The 19,159-nt window shown below is 40.6% G+C and overlaps 1 protein-coding gene across 1 annotated transcript in view; it reads left to right on the top strand.

Annotated features, from left to right (window-relative positions):
• Positions 1-2,101: 2,101 nt before the first annotated feature.
• Positions 2,102-19,159, top strand: part of LOC115226547 (fumarylacetoacetase) — a 27,656-nt gene continuing 10,598 nt past the window's right edge. Inside the window, exons 1-5 of the mRNA XM_029797549.2 lie at positions 2,102-2,260; positions 15,224-15,334; positions 17,042-17,163; positions 17,920-17,969; positions 18,790-18,880. Coding sequence (XP_029653409.2) covers positions 2,114-2,260; positions 15,224-15,334; positions 17,042-17,163; positions 17,920-17,969; positions 18,790-18,880 — 521 coding nt within the window. The 5' untranslated portion in view covers positions 2,102-2,113. The remainder of the gene's footprint in view (positions 2,261-15,223; positions 15,335-17,041; positions 17,164-17,919; positions 17,970-18,789; positions 18,881-19,159) is intronic.

Below are 19,159 nucleotides of genomic sequence, written 5' to 3'. Positions count from 1 at the left end.
TTTTAGTTTCGTATCTGCTAAACTCCAACATCCACAACAACAATAATAATAATAATAATAATAGTTCTTCCTGCTATAGACACGAGCGCAGTAATTTCAGAGGCCTTGACGGGGATGAGTCGATTATATATCGATTACATCGGCCCCCCCCCCTCGGTGTTCAATTGATACTTTTTTTATTGACCCCCGAAACGATGAAAGGCCAAGTTGACCTCGGTGGAATTTGAACTCTAGGTTGTTATGTAATTATAACTTACATTTGCATGAAAAAATGCTGGAACATTCCGATAGAATACAATTTAGAACTCCATAAAATACAATTATATTCATTTTAATAATTTTTTATGTAAACTTTGCCGAATGCTTTAACTCTTTTAGTTTCGTACTTTCTTGTATTTTTATGTATTTGCTTTTTCTAATTAGTGAATGTGGTTTAGGGGTCAGAGTGCTTGGCTGACGGTCGTAAGGTTACGAGTTCGATTCCCGACGGTGCGTTGCGTCCTTGAGCGATATTCTACATTTTACAATGTGGCCATGCTGGGGCACCACCTTAAAAACTTTTTAACTGAAAGAATCGACTCCAGTACTTAAAATTTTAGAGCCTGGTACCTGTTTTATCGATCACGTTTGCCTAACCACTGAGTTACGTGTGTGTGTATGAAGCGGTAGTGGGGACAAACACAGACCCAAAAGACATACACACACACACGTATATATCATCATCATCATCATTTAACATCCGTTGTCCATGCTGGCATGGGTTGGACAGTGTGACCAGGGCTGGTGAGCTGCAAGGCTGCACCAGACTCCAGTCTGATTTGGCATGGTCTTCTACGGCTGGATGCCCTTCCTCTAACACCAACCACTCCGAGAGAGAAATGTGTGCTTGACGGGCTTCTTTCAGTTTCCATCTACCAAATCCACTCACAAGGCTTTGGTGAGCCTGAGGCTATATTAGAAGACGCTCGCCCAAGGTGCCATGCAGTGGGACTGAACCCAGAACCATGTGGTTGGGAAAGTAGACCACACAGCCATGCCTGCACCTACATGCACATCCACACGACGGGCTTCTTTCAGTTTCCATCTACCAAATCCACTCACAAGGCTTTGGTGAGCCCAAGGCTATAGTAGAAGACGCTTGCCCAAAGTGCCTTGCAGTGGGACTGAACCCAGAAACGTGGTTGGGAAGCAAGCTTCTTACCACAGAGCCATGAAAGACTCACACAAACACACACGCACACACACACACACAAACATTGATAGACATGCGCTTAGAAGTGGAAGAATGTGAAAGTTCATATTCTTGCCTGATTCGGGACCCCCTACTCCCTCCTCTCTTCACCTCATTCATATTCAACTCCCCACCCGACATCGTATGTACTTAAACCCCTATTTTCATTTACTGATGCTACTGTTTACCAGCCCCCTTCTTGGTCCCTTTTGTTCTTCACAGCAAACCTTATGTATTCCATATTTGAAGAAAATCTGTCTGTCTGTCTGCTAGACACAAACCGAAAGAATCCCATCGTGTATCACACACACACACAAACACACAGATTGTGAGGCGAGCGGAACTTTAGCGAAAGTTTTGTCTTCGCCCAGATCCAGCTTCGGTCCCTCCCACCCTCCAATCGACCTTCCCCCTCATTCAAACGGGTATCTTAAAATTCTTATCACCGCCCCCTCTCTCTCTCTCACTTTATCTATCTCTTTCTGTCTGTCTATCTCTTTCTCTCTCTGTCTGTCTATTTCTTTATCTGTCTCTCTACCTATATCTTTCTCCTTCTCAGTTATCTCTCTCTCTCTCTCTCTATCTGTTAGTCCCTCTCTGCATATCTTTCTATCTATTTATCTCTCCTCTCTCCCTCTCTCTGTCTTCCTATACTCCACTCCTTCTGTCTGTCTGTTTCTCTCTCTCTCTCTCTCTCTCTCTCTGTGCCTCTCTCTGTATATCTCTCCCAGTGTCTGTCTCTCTCTCTCTCTGTGCCTATCTATCTGTCTATCCCTTTATCTATTTATCTCCCTCCCCTTCTCTCTCTATCACTTCCCCCACCTCTCTCTCTCTCTCTCTCTTACCCTCATTCTGTCTCCCTTCTATCCCTCTCTCTCTCTTATGATAAAAGCCATTTCTACTTTCCTCTCGCACCGCTTTGTATCTACATTGAAACTTTTCCCCAAAATGTCTTTTATTCCCGTCGATGCCGAAAGCCATTTCCCGATCCAAAATCTACCTTATGGCGTTTTCTCAACAGAAGAGAATGTAAGTTCATCTTGTTTGTTTTGTTGCTCGGCCTTTCATCCTTTTGGGGTCAATTAGATAAAAGTGCCAAAGTCTACCATCGTAATTATAACAGCGATGGATATTAGACAGCATAACTACACTTTAGTGCCCCATCTCACGGTAATCATGTTTTCTCTGTAACTTTCTAATTAATGCGTGTCTTTTAATGACATTTTGCATATATATTTTTTCGAGTGTGTAGATCATGGTTATTTTCATCTTTTCCTTATTTCGGTCATTAGACTGCGGCCATGCTGGGGCGCCCGCCTCGAAGAGTTTTTAGTCGAGCGCGAATCAACTCCAGTACTTTTTTTTTTGCTTAACCTGTTATTTATTCTGCCGATCTATTTTGCAGAACCGCTAAGTTTCAGGGGTGTAAATAAACCAACACCGATTGTCAAGCACTGAGGTGGTGGTGGTGGTGGGGGGGGGACAAAGACACCTCTCTGGTACATATACGTTTGTGTGTGTGTATTGTCGACACGAGCTATAATAGAAGACAGTTGTCTAAGGTACCACGCAGTGGAACTGAACCCGGAATCATGTGGTTTGGAAAAGCACTTCTTACCACACTGTCTGTCACGCCAGATAAAAGTTCTGAAGAAAAGAATTATGTAGGAGTTTCGCATCTTCTCTTTCTTCCCGCCGACTTTGCTACCAACAATTTCCATGACTTCAGTATTTTTCGTTCCCGTTTTTCGCCGGCCCCACTTAAAGACAGAGGCCCCGATGCATCTTCGTAACAATATGCTTTTACAGTGCACACCAGTTAGGGGGTTAGGGTTAGTTTGGCTTAGTTTTATTGTTAGTTAGGGTTAGGGTTACGTTGATGGGTCGGGACCTCTGTATTTAAGTAGTACCTTTATTTTTACCTTTCCAGACTTATATATTTATAATATTTAACATTAGGGTATGGCTCTATGGTTAACAAGCTCACGTGGTTTGGGGTTCGGTCCCACTGCGTGGCATCTTTGCCAAGTGTCCTTTATTATAGCTCCCGGCCCTAAATTTGGTAGACAGAAATTGGCAAACTGGCAGAATCGTTAGCACGCCGGGCGAAATGCGTATCAGTATTTCGTCTGCCGCTACGTTCTGAGTTCAAATTCCGCCGAGGTCGACTTTGCCTTTCAACCTTTCGGAGTCGATAAATTAAGTACCAGTTACGCACTGGAGTCGATCTAATCGACTTAATCCCTTTGTATATCCTTGTTTGTCCTCTCTATGATTAGCCCCTTGTGGGCAATAAAGAAATAAGAAATTGTGTGGTAGCCCAACGTGGGTGTGTTTACAACTATTTGTCTACAGAGAGAAACTTTCTCGGTGATAAAATACGGTGAATGGGTTTCTTACGGGTTCCAATATTTTCAACTGGTAACAAGTTTGTTTATGGGTGGACGTATTATGGAATATGCACCCAGGCGGAAGTCTCGTTTAAGCATGCCATAATAAACCCCTTATAACTTTTTTATTTTTTGGAATTTTCAGAAAATGTTTGCAGATTTGTGTTCTACATTCGAGAAATTATACGACTATACGAAAACCAAAACATAGAAAATTCTTTGTGTGATTTAAGGGGCATTTAGCTGTTATTTTTAGCACATCTCATGACCACCTCATATTCTCTTCGTTGTCTGTCAGTCTGACGCAAAGATGGTTCTTCAATATATTTCTTCCCATAATGGTCCGTTGCTGGGATTTAAGCCAAAAATTCGCACTGTCCGCATTTTAAACTAATTTTTTTAAAAATTTGAAATATTAAAAAAAATTGGCAATCTTTCGTCTCTAGTAGACCTTTCCGTCGATTTCCGTAAAAAATTTTTTTTCTTTTACATATGGGCTTGCGGGAACTTTTGAAGTAATGAGAGCGAAAGAGACTAAGAGAAAGCGATTGTATGACGAGGGAAGTTCTTTTGAAGTTACCGTGCATGGGAGCATTGATGTACATGTGTGTGTGTGTGTTTAATGGGGTGTAGGAGACCGCAAGCCCATATGTAAAAAAAAAGGAGTTTTTTACGGATTCGACGGAAAGGTCTACAAGAGACGAATGATCGCCAAAAAATTTATACTTTCGAAATATTAAAAAAAACTTTACCATATTTAGTATACAAATTCACAAAAAGTTTCTAAAAATTCCAAAGAAATAGGAAAACGTCATCAGGGGGTTATATGTCGTGAGTTAAACAGAATTCTGCCGGCACCCCAAACCATTTTCGATTTTTAAAAAATCCTTTCTTTCTCTTCTTTAAGGGATTCGACATTTTCGAAAATGGAAATTATGCTAAAAAAATTAGCCTTTGACATTGTAATTTCATTATTTTATTTTTTTTTTCGTTTTTCACATTTTTCACAAAATTCGTTTTGGATTCCACGTAAAATAATCCGAGTGTAAAAAATAAAGAAGGAAATTTCTAAAACTTCTTCAATTTTTTTTTTCTTACTAAAATTACTCCCGTGGTACTACTAGCGAACAGTGGTCCCGGTGCGCGCACTCGCGCATCCGCGCTAGCTAGTCGTAAGTCGTAAGATCCTACAACTAAGTAAATTAATTTTTTTTTATAAACAAACTAGGGGTTAGGGTTAAAAAATTATTCAAATCCTTAAAATCCTTATAAATCCTTTAAAATGTTTTAGCCCGAAGGCCGCGGCCATGCTGGAGCACCACCGCTGAAAACTTTGCGTTTTATTTACTTTGTTCGAAAGATATTTAATTTGTGTAAAAAGAATTTGCGAGTGCGCGCACCGGGACCACTGTTTGCTTGTAGTACCTACTCCCGTCCTCACCCCGCCGATATTTCGAATGTTTTGAAACTCTTTGGCTCATTTATTTGTAATTCTTCGAAGTGAGACACTTAACAAGAAGCAAAACGGGGTCTGGGGGGGACTCGCGCGCCCACGCACCTTGACCCAGACACACACACAAGGTGAAAGTGAACTTGTTTCGAAGTTTGGCTCATTGGATTCTGACCAATCAGAAAGCAGCATTCCTCACACACCTCCAGTCTACGTCTCGGCTTTGAATGACGCTCTCGCTTTTTTGCCTGCCTGACTTTGAAAGAAGAGGTGTACACGCGCGCGCGGGGGGGGGGGGGGGGGGTGCGCGTGTAAATATGTGTGTGTGTGTGTGTGAAAATATGATGCGTGTGTGTAGTCTTGTTTTAGTCATTTGACTGCGGCCATGCTGGAGCACCGCCTTTAGTCGAACAAATTGAACCCAGGACTTATTCTTTGTAAGTCTAGTACATATCCTATCGGGCACTTTTACCGAACTGCTAAGTTACGAGGATGTAAACACACCAGTATCGTTTGTCAAGCGCTGGTGGACTGACATACATATATACGACAGGCTTCTTTCAGTTTCCGTCTACCAAATCCACTGACAAGGCTTTGGTCGGCCTGAGGCTTATAGTAGAAGACACTTGCCCTAGGTGCCACGCAGAGGGACTGAATCCAGAACAATGTGGTTGGGAAGCAAGCTTCTTGCCACACAACCACATCTGCACTAACTGCCACACAGCCATATATGAGAGAGAGAGTGATAGTGATGTAGATAAACAGTTTCGCTTGAGAGATGTACCGGACGCATGTAAAAAACACCATCCAAACATGGTCGATGCCAGTGCCCCTCCTCGACTGGCTCCCATGCCAGTGACACGTAAAAAGCACCATCCAAACGTGGTCGATTCCAGTGCCCCTGACTCTCTCCCATGCTGGTGGCACATTAAAAGCATCACCTGAATGTGGTCGGTGCTTGTGCCCCATGAATGGCTCCCATGCTGGTGGCACGTAAAAAGCACCCACTGTACTCTCAGAGTGGTTGGCGTTAGGAAGGGCATCCAGCTGTAGAAACACTGCCAGATCAGATTGGAGCCTGGTGCAGCCCCTGGCTTCCCAGACCTCAATCAAACTGTCCAACCCATGCTAGCATGGAAAGCAGACGTTAAATGATGATGATATATATATATATATGTTATTCTACCAAATTTATACATTTTATTTATTTATTATTTTGCACATTACTTAATCATGGGTATATCATTTTTTATCGTATATTTAATATTTCAGGCAGTACTAGCAACGGCTACGCTCGAATCTTTATACATATGCCACCGGCACAGGTGCCAGTAAGGCGACATTGGTAACGATCACGCTCGAATGGTGCCTTTTATGTGCCACTGGTGCGGAAGCCAGTTGGCCGCTCTGGCAACGAATATAAAATTTAATCATGTTTATCTGTATCATTATACACACATACATACATACATACAACAGGCTTCCTTTTAGTTTCCAAGTCCACTGACAAGGCATTAGTCAGCCCACAGCTACAATAGAAGAGTTAAGTGTTCACTCCAAGTGCCTTGAGATGGGATTGAACTCCAAAGCCATCTGGTCGGAAAACAAACATCTTACCTCAAAGCCACGCCTTACTTTCATAATTGTTGTTCTCACACAGACACACACACACAGACAGACAGACAGACACACACAGAGATCAAGTTTCTTGCCAAACAAGACTCCCCCACCCCCACCACATACACCACCCCCACCTCAATATTATTAACGTTATTTACTTATTTATTTGTCTGTCTGTTTGTCTCGCCTCCATCCTCCCTTGTCCTTTCCCAACCATCTTCCTTTCATGCCACAGAACTTACTAGAATACCTTTTAACAGTACATATTTCAAGACCAGACCATTTCCTTTGTCTCTCCTCCTCACCACCATCTTCATCATTATCATCATCCTTCGTTTCACCTTCTTCTCCTCTTTCCTTCTTCTTCTTCTTCTTCTTCTTCTTCTTCTTCTTCTCCTTCCTCCTCCTCTTCTTTCTTCTGCTTCTTCCTCCTCTTCTTTTTTCTTCTTCTTCTTCTTCTTCCTCCTCTGCTTCTTCTTTCTTCTTCCTTCCTCCTCTGCTTCTTCTTTCTTCTTCCAATTCTTCTCCTTCTTCTTCCCCCCAGTCTCTTCTGTAAAAACACTCACTCTTCCCATCACCCCTCCCTACCCTTCTGTCTGCTTCACTTTACCTCTCTCCCTCTCTCTTTCTCTCTCCCTCACTTTCTTAAACCATTCCTCCCCTTCCTTATCTCTCTCTACTCTCTCTCTCTCTCTCAACAACACTCCTTCCCTCTCTTTCTATTCTGTTTTCTAATTCCTCATCTCTACTACATGCACACACGCAGAAGAAACACACTTAAGGAATACATCCATACACACAGGCACAGGCATATACATACACATGCATGCAGACACATGCACACACACACACACACATACATGAGAGAGAGAGAGCCACAGAGAGAAAGAGAGAGAGAAGAGAGAGAGGGAGGAGAAGCAGTCTTGTAGTTTGTTCTTGAAAACCTCTGCTGAAGAAGATCATCTAATGTACCCAGGGCGTATATATATATAATGCGGTGGGGTGGGGATTAGGTGTATGCAACTGAGGTGGGGAAAGTGTGTGTGTGTGTGTATTAGGGATCGCAAAAAACCGATAATTCCCAAAACCTAGTTTCAAGTCTAAGTATTTCTCAAAACTGGTTTTCGCGGGTACTACTTAAGAAGAGTGACACACACATATATATGTGTGTGTGTATATATATATATGATGAGCTTCTTTCAGTTTCCATCTACTCATATTTATATCTCTTTACTCTCTTTTACTCTTTTACTTGTTTCAGTCATTTGACTGCAGCCATGCTGGAGCACCACCTTTTTAGTCAAACAAATCGAACCCGGAACTTATTCTTTGTAAGCCCAGTACTTATTCTATCGGTCTCTTTTGCCGAACCCCTAAGTAACGGGGACATAAATACACCAGCATCGGTTGTCAAGCAATGCTAGGGGGACAAACACAGACACACAAACACACACACGCATATATACATATACATATATACGACGGGCTTCTTTCAGTTTCCGTCTACCAAATCCACTCACAAGGCATTGGTCGGCCCGGGGCTACAGTAGAAGACACTTACCCAAGGTGCCACGCAGTGGGACTGAACCCAGAACTGTGTGGTTGGTAAGCAAGCTACTTACCACACAGCCACTCCTGCGCCTCTTTTAAATTTGTTTACGGGGAAACATTTTGAATATGCATATATATATATATATATATATATATATATATATATACGATGGGCTTCTTTCAGTTTCCATCAAATCCACCCACAAGGCTTTTTATTCACAAATCGATTTATTCAACTAAAATTCTTCCAGGCAGTACCCCAGCATGGCCACAGTCTGATGAGTGAAACAAGTAAAAGATTAAAGAATATATTTGTGTTTTTACACACACACACAACTGCCCTATATTTAATTCTTTTGATGTGAACCTGCAGGAGGCCACCCCTGGGTGTTAGGATACAAACTTCTTGATTTAATGAGATCTAAATTAAATGTCACAACAGAATAAATTAAAACCTTTGCTCAGAATTGTTAATTTATGCTCCAAGCATTGGATTTATAACATTTTCAAAATGAATTGAAAGAGACACAGAGCATCTCAACAGAAATATGGTAACAAAAGGGTTAAGAAGAAAAATAATCAGCAGAAGACATGAGAGAAGGAGACCTCAATGTGGTCACTCTATATGCTAGAAATAATAGCCTAAATTTCCTTCAATCCTCACCCCTCCAACTGCTTCTAATGTGCATCTGCCCAAATGTAGATGTGTGTTTAACCCTTTTGTTACCAACCTGGATGAAACCACCTCTGGCTCTGTAGTACAAATGTCTTGTTTTCATAAGTTTTGAATTAAATTCTTCCACCAAACCTTAGTCACAATTTATGTTCCTAACACTAGCTTAACGATAACGAAGTTAATTTACTAAATTCTTTGTTATATTTAAAATTAATTAAAAGAAACACAGAGCATCTCAACAGAAATAGGGTAACAAAAGGGTTAAGAAGAAAAATAATCAGCAGAAGACATGAGAGAAGGAGACCTCAATGTGGTCACTCTATATGCTAGAAATAATAGCCTAAATTTCCTTCAATCCTCACCCCTCCAACTGCTTCTAATGTGCATCTGCCCAAATGTAGATGTGTGTTTAACCCTTTTGTTACCAACCTGGATGAAACCACCTCTGGCTCTGTAGTACAAATGTCTTGTTTTCATAAGTTTTGAATTAAATTCTTCCACCAAACCTTAGTCACAATTTATGTTCCTAACACTAGCTTAACGATAACGAAGTTATTTTACTAATTCTTTGTATATTTAAAATTAATTGAAAGAAACACAGAATCTCAACAGAAATAGGGTAACAAAAGGGTTAACAAATGATTAATTTAACCCTTTCGATACAACCTGGCTGATACCAGATCTGGCACTGTAATACAAATGTCTTGTTTTCATAAGTTTTGAATTAAATTCTTCCACCAAACCTTAGTCACAATTTATGTTCCTAACACTAGCTTAACGATAACGAAGTTATTTTACTAAATTCTTTGTTATATTTAAAATTAATTGAAAGAAACACAGAATCTCAACAGAAATAGGGTAACAAAAGGGTTAACAAATGATTAATTTAACCCTTTCGATACCAACCTGGCTGATACCAGATCTGGCACTGTAATACAAATGTCTTGTTTTCATAAGTTTTGAATTAAATTCTTCCACCAAACCTTAGTCACAATTTATGTTCCTAACACTAGCTTAACGATAACGAAGTTATTTTACTAAATTCTTTGTTATATTTAAAATTAATTGAAAGAAACACAGAATCTCAACAGAAATAGGGTAACAAAAGGGTTAACAAATGATTAATTTAACCCTTTCGATACCAACCTGGCTGATACCAGATCTGGCACTGTAATACAAATGTCTTGTTTTCATAAGTTTTGAATTAAAATCTCTCCACCAAACCTTAGTCACAATTTATGTTCCTAACACTAGCTTAATGATAACGAAGTTATTTTACTAAATTCTTTGTTATATTTAAAATTAATTGAACCCCCCCCCCACTTTTTAAAAAATCCTATTGTTTTAAACCTGGGAATTTATCTGTCCCCCTTTTCAAGCCCCACACATATCAGGGGAGGGTAGAAGCAAGGGAGTCTCTATGATAAAGGGGCCCTGGTTTGGTTGTTGTGAGTTAGTGTATCAGAGCTCAAATGGTTTGACAGCTAAAAGTCAGACTGACTTGCCTCAAATAGATGGATGTCTGGCATGTTCTAGATACACTTGTGCTCTCTCTGTGTGATGATGGGAGAGCTGACATCTAGCGGTGACCTGCTGGTGACCTGGGCTGGCTTCTATGTGGTCGTTCAACGTGCTAGAAATAGCAGTTAAATCGCTTTTTTTTTTGTTGGCTGTATATGTGAAGGCTTTTTGTTGTTGGAAAGGAAAATGTGTAATGGTTAATGTAATTAGTGATACTGTTAAGTAGATGGGATGGTCATGGCCGGAATGGAATTTAACACAGATACACTCACACACACTCTTGTGGCCTCTTTGGGTTCTAACACGCACACACACATACATGCATACATACATATGCATATACATACATATACATACATGCATGCACATACATATGCACACATGCATACATACACACACATGCAATAACACACATACACGCATCATACACACACATACATCTAGACATACATGAATACACACACTTACATACATGCACAAATGCAGGCATACATGTGAATATTCACACAAATATACGTACATACACACACATACCTACACACACATACCTACACACACATACCTACACACACATACCTACACACACATACATACATACATACATACATACACACACATACCTACACACACATCATACACACACATACCTACACACACACATACATACACACCATACATACACACACATACATACACACACACATACCTACACACACATACCTACACACAATACCTACACACACATACATACATACATACATAACATACACACACATACCTACACACACATACATACACACACATACCTACACACACATACATACATACACACATACATACACACACATACAGACACACACATACATACCACACATACCTACACGCACATACCTACACACACATACATACACACACATACTACACACACATACCTACACACACACATACCTACACCACATACCTACACACACATACATACACACACATACCTACACACACATACATACACACACATACATACACAAACATACCTACACACACACATACCTACACAACATACATACACACACATACATACACACACATACTACACACACATACCTACACACACATACCTACACACCATACCTACACACACATACCTACACACACATACCTACACACATACCTACACACACATACATTACACACACATACCTACACGCACATACCTACACACACATACATACACACACATACATACACACACATACATACACACACATACCTACACACACATACCTACACACACATACCTACACACACATACCTACACACACATACCTACACACACATACCTACACGCACATACCTACACACACATACATACACGCACATACCTACACACACATACATACACGCACATACCTACACACACATACCTACACACACATACATACACACACATACCTACACACACATACCTACACACACATACCTACACACACATACCTACACACACATACATACACACACATACATACACGCACATACCTACACACACATACATACACACACATACATACACGCACATACCTACACACACATACATACACACACATACATACACACACATACATACACGCACATACCTACACACACATACCTACACACACATACATACACACACATACATACACACACATACCTACACACACATACATACACACACATACATACACACACATACATACACACACATACATACACACACATACATACATACATACATACATACATACATATATATATATACAGGCATACATACATGTGTATATTCACACAGATATACATACATACACATACATACATACATGAATAGATAGATACATACATGCATACATACATACATACATACATACATGCATACATACATGCATACATACACATACATACATACATGAATAGATAGATACACACACATAAATACATACATACACACGTGCATGCATGCATGCACACATCTCCATATATGGCAAAGATAACCTTTCAGGTTAATAGCCTTAAAGAAGAGATTGACACAACAGATGGTGGGAGGAGGAGGAGTTGTCAGTGCAGGGGGATCTGTAGGGGTGGGTATGGTTGGAGTGATTTTGACCTCCCTGACCTTGATTTGATGTGTTTTGGATTTTGTTTTTGTAAACAACTTTTGGGGAGAATAAATTGAAAACAAACTCTGTGTGTGTGTATGATACACACACACATACATACACACACACACACACACACACACCACACACACACACACACATAGACAAGCATAGTACCTTGGGTAAATGTCTTCAACTATAGCCTCAGGCCAAAAGCCTTGTGAGTGCATTTGGTAGAAGGAAACTGAAAGAAGCCCATTGTGTATATGTATATATGTATATATATATACACACACACACACACATATTCATACACACACACATGTGTATGTATGATCGTGTGTCTTCGTGTCTGTGTTTGTGTCCCCATAACTGAGCGGTTTGGCAAAAGAGACCGATATAATAAGTACTAGGCTTATAAAGAATGGGTCCAGGGGTCAATTTAACCGAAACCCTTCAAGGTGGTGCTCCAGCATGGCTGCAGTCTAATGACTACTTATTCTATCAGCCTGTTTTGCCAAACTGCTAAGTTCTGTCTACCAAATCCACTCAAAAGGATTTGGTTGGCCCAATGTTATAGTAGAAGACGCTTGCTCAAAGTGCCATGCAGTGGCTGCTATTTCTAACTGATTGGATGATCTCACCAAAGTCTTTCTACCTTGGTTCTTCAAATATAATTGTTTGTTTACCTGTGTTGCACCTGTCCCCCCTTCCTGCTAGATTCTGGATTTACTCTTTGGAGCAGAAGTTCATTTTGACCTGGATGGATGTCAAGCAGTGAGGGTGGTGGTGGTGGTAGTAGTAGTAGTAGTGATGGTGGTGGTAGTTGTAGTAGTAGTGGTGGTGGTGGTGGTGGTGGTAGTAGTAGTAGTAGTGGTGGTGGTGGTAGTTGTAGTAGTAGTGGTGGTGGTGGTGGTGGTAGTAATAGTAGTGGTGGTGGTGGTGGTAGTAGTAGTAGTATTGGTGGTGGTAGTAGTAGCAGTGGTGGTAGTAATAGTGGTGGTGGTAGTAGTAGTGGGGGTGATGGTGGTAGTAGTAGCAGTGGTGATGGTGGCAGTAGTAGCAGTTATGGTGGTGGTGGTAGTAGTAGTGGGGGTGATGGTGGCAGTAGTAGCAGTTATGGTGGTGGTAGTGGTGGTAGTGGTGGGGGTGATGGTGGCAGTAGTAGCAGTTATGGTGGTGGTGGTAGTGGTGGTGGTGGTGGTGGCGCAGGATGATAGCGTAATGTCTATCTCCCTGTTTGGCTGTGAGTGGTTTTTCTGATCAAGCTGTCTCTCTCCCATGTCTTCACCTTATCACATAAAGGAGGGGTGGTCATGGAGGGGGTGGAGCTGTTTCCTTAGCCACCTGTCTCTCTGTTTCCGCCTCTGACCGCTACAAACCATTCCCCTCCCCACATAACGCACACGCATGCATATGCATGCAGATAGACGCATCCGTGCATGGTTGCGCATATATTTATTTTAATTTTGTCGTCAGGGACTTCGAAGTGGGAAGAATCTTCCAGGTGCAAGTTTACTCAAAGTATAACTGATAACAAAGATTAATAATAATGATAATAACAATAATAACAATAATAATAATGATAATAATGATAATAATAACAATAATAACAATAATAATAATAATAATAATGATAATGATAATAATGATAATAACAATAATAACAATAATAATAATAATAATAATAATGATAATGATAATAATGATAATAATAACAATAATAATAATAATAATTGGTATAAAAGATGGGCTACAGCAAATATTCTGCTCAATACCACAGATTTGCTTGTCAGTTGTTTGACCGTAACCAGTTGAGCATGTCCCTTGGTGGCTGACGATATGTGCATCTCTGATCACGAGCAGAAGTAGTGGGGGAGCATCATAGCCATGTGTTGAGAGGGATTCTTTGGGGTTTGGATAATTCACCTCTGGAAACCTGGGTGTTTCGTTCAACATCCTTAAACAACCCTTATTCAGGTACTTTTTGAGCGGGATGGGCTACTCAACCTGAAGAAAATTCTAACTGGGCCCCACCTGCAAGGTCATGTTTCATTGTGGCCAATGAAAGAATCGATTATCGTTATTATTATGATTTATTAATTATTTATTTCTCTAATTTCTATCATGTATCCTTCGTTATGTCTTTTAACCTGGCAGTGCCTCCTTTGGTTGATGTAAACCCACCACCCCTTTTTGTGTGTTGTAACTTGTCCTCTATGTCTTGGGCCCTTGTGGTCAATAAAAGAAACCATCGTCATCGTTATTGATTAAGGTAGCAAGCTGGCAGAACCGTTAGCACGCTGGGATAAATGCTTCGTGGCATTTCACCTGTCTTTATGTTCTGAGTTCAAATCCCACGAAGGTCGACTTTGCCTTTCATCCTTTTGGGGTTAAGAAATTAAGTACCGGTCAAATACTGGGGTCGATGTGATCGACTTACATCCTGCCCACAAATTTCAGTCCTTGTGCCCATAACAGAAAGGATTTTCGGGGTCGATTAAATAAGTACCAGTTACGCACTGGAGTCGATATAATCGACTTAATCCGTTTGTCTGTCCTTGTTTGTCCCCTCTGTGTTTAGCCCCTTGTGGGTAGTAAAGAAATAATTATTATTATAATTGTTGTTGTTATTTTTTTTTGTACTTTTTGCAGCCTCACCATAGAATTGGTGTTGCCATTGGTGACCAGATTCTGGACCTCAGCGTGGTCAAGCATCTCTTCACTGGACCAGAACTGAAGAATTCCCAGCATGTCTTCGAAATGGTAAAGTATACAGACAGCATCATCTCACAGATTGTTCCACAAACTTCACCACATTTTTTTTCTTACCAAATTTTGCTCAAATTCCATTGATCTCTTCCCAGTACAGCATCTCTCTCTCTCTCTCACTCTGTTTGTCTAGTTGTCCAGTTAATCTGTTTTCACTCCCTCTCTATCAGTTTATCTGTCCATCTGTCTGTCTCTCTGTTTATCCATCCATCCATCCATCTATCCATCTATCCATCTATCTATCTCTATCTATCTATCTATCTATTTAAGTGGCACCAGCACTGACAGGGTTCCCAAGTAACTTGCAAGACAAAGAGTCTTTGTGAGGGGATGGGGCATTGGAGGAGGGGGTGATCTTGTGTCATGATGATGAAAGGTTAGAGTGAGACAGAGAGACAGAAACAGGTGTTTTGCTGTAGAGGAGGTACAAGGTTACCTGGCCAGAGAGCGCGAGAGAGTGATCAGAGATGGGGACAGAAACGGCTATTGTTGTTGTTGTTGTTGTTAAGCAGCAAGACGGGTAAGGGTGATTAGATGATGGTCTAGGGCTTAGGGGTGGGAGACCCCAGAACTAGGAAAAAAAAAACAACTTTGGTCGTCTTGTTGTAGTCAAGGGCTCTTCGTTGACGCCCGACACCACTGGGAGGTGGCCCTCGAAGCCGCTGGAAATGGAGATCTCCAGATCCAAATTCTTGAACGGCTGCTGCTGCAGAGGAGATACATGGCTCTCCATCCCGAGGGAAGAGAAAGAGAGAGAAAGAGTGAGAGAGAGTGGGAGACAGCAAGGGTGTAAGAGAGAGAGAGATGTTGGCAAAATGCCAGGGCATACTCACAAGGATTAAGAATTAGGATACCAATGGGATGGTTGAGTCAGAGAGAGAAATAGACAATGGCAAGTGCCGGGGCATACCCTTGAGGTATGGAGGTCGTAATACAAGAAGCATTTATGTAATATAAAGTTATAAATGACCAGAGAAATATGAGAAAATGCTATCATATTTTTTCTCTCGTTATTTATAACTTTATACACTCATTATGTTTTAATCTTGCATCATAATATATATTCTATATATATATATGCTTAGCGGTATTTTGTCTGCCATTACGTTCTGAGTTCAAATTCCGCCAAGGTTGACTTTACTTTTCATCCTTTCGGGGTCGATAAATTAAGTACCAGTTACGCACTGGGGTCGATATAATCAACTTCATCCATTTGTCTGTCCTTGTTTGTCCTCTCTGTTTAACCCCTTGTGCACAGTAAAAAAATGAAACACCTGAAGAAGGCTGGAGGGTATATCAGATGAGGACAAACAAGATGAGGACAAATATCTGTCAAATGTAAATAATGTAAATAATAAACATAAGTTTGTTTTTGAAGCATTGAAATGTATTGTAGAACAAGAAGAAGAATATATTTTTCAACGTGTAAATATTGACAGAATAACATATATATAATAAAATCTGTCAGCAACCAGCTATGAGGATTGAACTCACATCCCTCTAATATCTGGTTAGAGTGCTCTACCTTTAAGCTAAACTGCCAACCAACAAATTCTTCTGCAATTTCTAGAATTTATAAAGTCATCCAGAAATGCCTGATCTCGTATAAGTTATGTGATATGTAAACAAACATAGGTTTGTTTTTGGGGTGTTGTCTGTTTATTGTATATTGAGACAGCTTTCCTTGTTTTATGATTTCAGGAAACTCTAAACGCCTTCATGGGCATGACCCGTGCAGCATGGTGCGAAGCGAGAGCAACCCTGCAGAAAATACTGTCAGCATCGGAAGCAACTTTAAGGGACGACTCGGGGCTCAGGCAGAAGTAAGTTTCACCCCTATAGCTTTACGTTTCTTATTTCTTTACTGCCCACAAGGCCATGATCAAGTTGACCGATAATCAAAGATGTTTCCAGACATGACCACCTCACTATATATTCAGTCATAGTGTATCTAGAACTACATTATCTAATACTCTTTTACTCTCTTTTACTTGTTTCAGTCATTTGACTGCGGCCATGCTGGAGCACCGCCTTTAGTCGAGCAAATCGACCCCGGGACTTATTCTCTTTTGCCGAACTGCTAAGTGACGGGGACGTAAACACACCAGCATTGGTTGTCAAGCAATGCTAGGGGGATTTACACAGACACACAAACACACACACATACATATATATATATATACATATATACGACAGGCTTCTTTCAGTTTCCGTCTACCAAATCCACTCACAAGGCAATGGTCAGCCCGGGGCTATAGCAGAAGACACTTGCCCAAGATGCCACGCAGTGGGACTGAACCCGCAACCATGTGGTTGGTTAGCAAGCTACTTACCACACAGCCACTCCTGCGCCTATGTGTCCTTTATTTTTGTTGTTATTTAGCCCCAGGTCAGTCTTGATCCAGTAGGCCTGTGATCAGAGATGTTCTTGGGTCGATTCATTTGGCTAAAATTCTTCAACGCTGTGCCCCAGCATGGCCACCATTTGATCATTGAAGAAACAAATAAAAGATGAAATGAAAGAAATTCTTGTTAATTATTCCATAATGATTTGGTTTTTGTTTTCTTCTGTTTTGCAGAGCTTTTGTTCCTCAGAATAAAGCGAAAATGCATCTTCCTGCCAGAATCGGTAACGGCGCTTTAACTGTTTCTTTGCTTCTCTGTTTGTCTGTCTGTCTGTGTGTCTTCCTTCCTACCACTGTCGTTCGTTCGTTCCTTTCTTTCTTTCTTTCTTTCTTTTTTCTTTCTTTCTTTCTTTCTTTCTTTCTCTCTTCTTTTTCTTTCTTTCTTTCTTTCTCTCTTTCTCTTTTTTTCTTTCTCTCTTTCTTTCTTTCTTTCTCTCTGTCTCTCTCTCATTATCTCTCTCTCTCTCACTTTCTTTCTCTCCCTCTCTTTCCCCTCTCATTATCTCCCCACCTCTCTTTCCCTCCCTCTCTTTCCCCTTATCTCCCCCACCCCTTTCTCTCCTCTCCCTCTCTCTTTCCCTCCCTCTCTTCCCCTCTCATTATCTCCCCATCACTCTCCTTCTCTCCCTCTCTTTCCCCTCTCATTATCTCCCCTTATCCCCCCCCCCTCGGTGTGCATCTTAGAAAATCTTCAGCTGGACCTTAAGAGCCAATATATTCAGTGCCCATGTATTTACGCTATTGAAAGAGACAAGGTGGACGTGTCCACATTAAAAGATGTCCTCAACACGTCTCCCTTTCTATGTGACTTTCACCTGGCACCAACACAGGTACATTTTGCAAGTGGCACTGACACGAGTGCCTCTCGCGTGGCACTAACATCGGTGCTCCTTACATAACATTGACACAAGCACTTTCATGTGGCTCCAGCATGGGCGGTTTTCTTTTAGCAAATGCATGGGTGAGTGGGCGGGGCTGAGTTGCTTTAATTATCATCATAATTATAATCATTGTAATTATCATAACGATCGTTATGCTTTGCAGGTGACTACACTGACTTCTATTCATCTAAGAACCATGCCTACAATGTTGGATGCATGTTTAGGGGCCCTGAGAATGCCTTGATGCCAAACTGGTGAGTATTGAGTGCTTCGTTTTAAGCAAGGTGCTCGGGGAGGGGTTCCATGTGTATGTTCTTTTTATTCTTTTACTTGTCTAGATTCTGCCAACTCGCCACCTTAGCAATAATAATAATAATGATTAATAATAATTAATAATAATTAATAATAATGATAATGATGATAATAATAATAATAATGATAATAATGATAATATTAATAATAATAATAATAATAATAGTAATAATAATAATAATAGTAATAATAATAATAATAATAGTAATAATAATAATTAA

Source organism: Octopus sinensis, linkage group LG30, assembly GCF_006345805.1.
Source record: "Octopus sinensis linkage group LG30, ASM634580v1, whole genome shotgun sequence".
NCBI lineage: Eukaryota > Metazoa > Mollusca > Cephalopoda > Octopoda > Octopodidae > Octopus > Octopus sinensis.
This window is presented reverse-complemented; position numbering and strand designations above follow the sequence as displayed.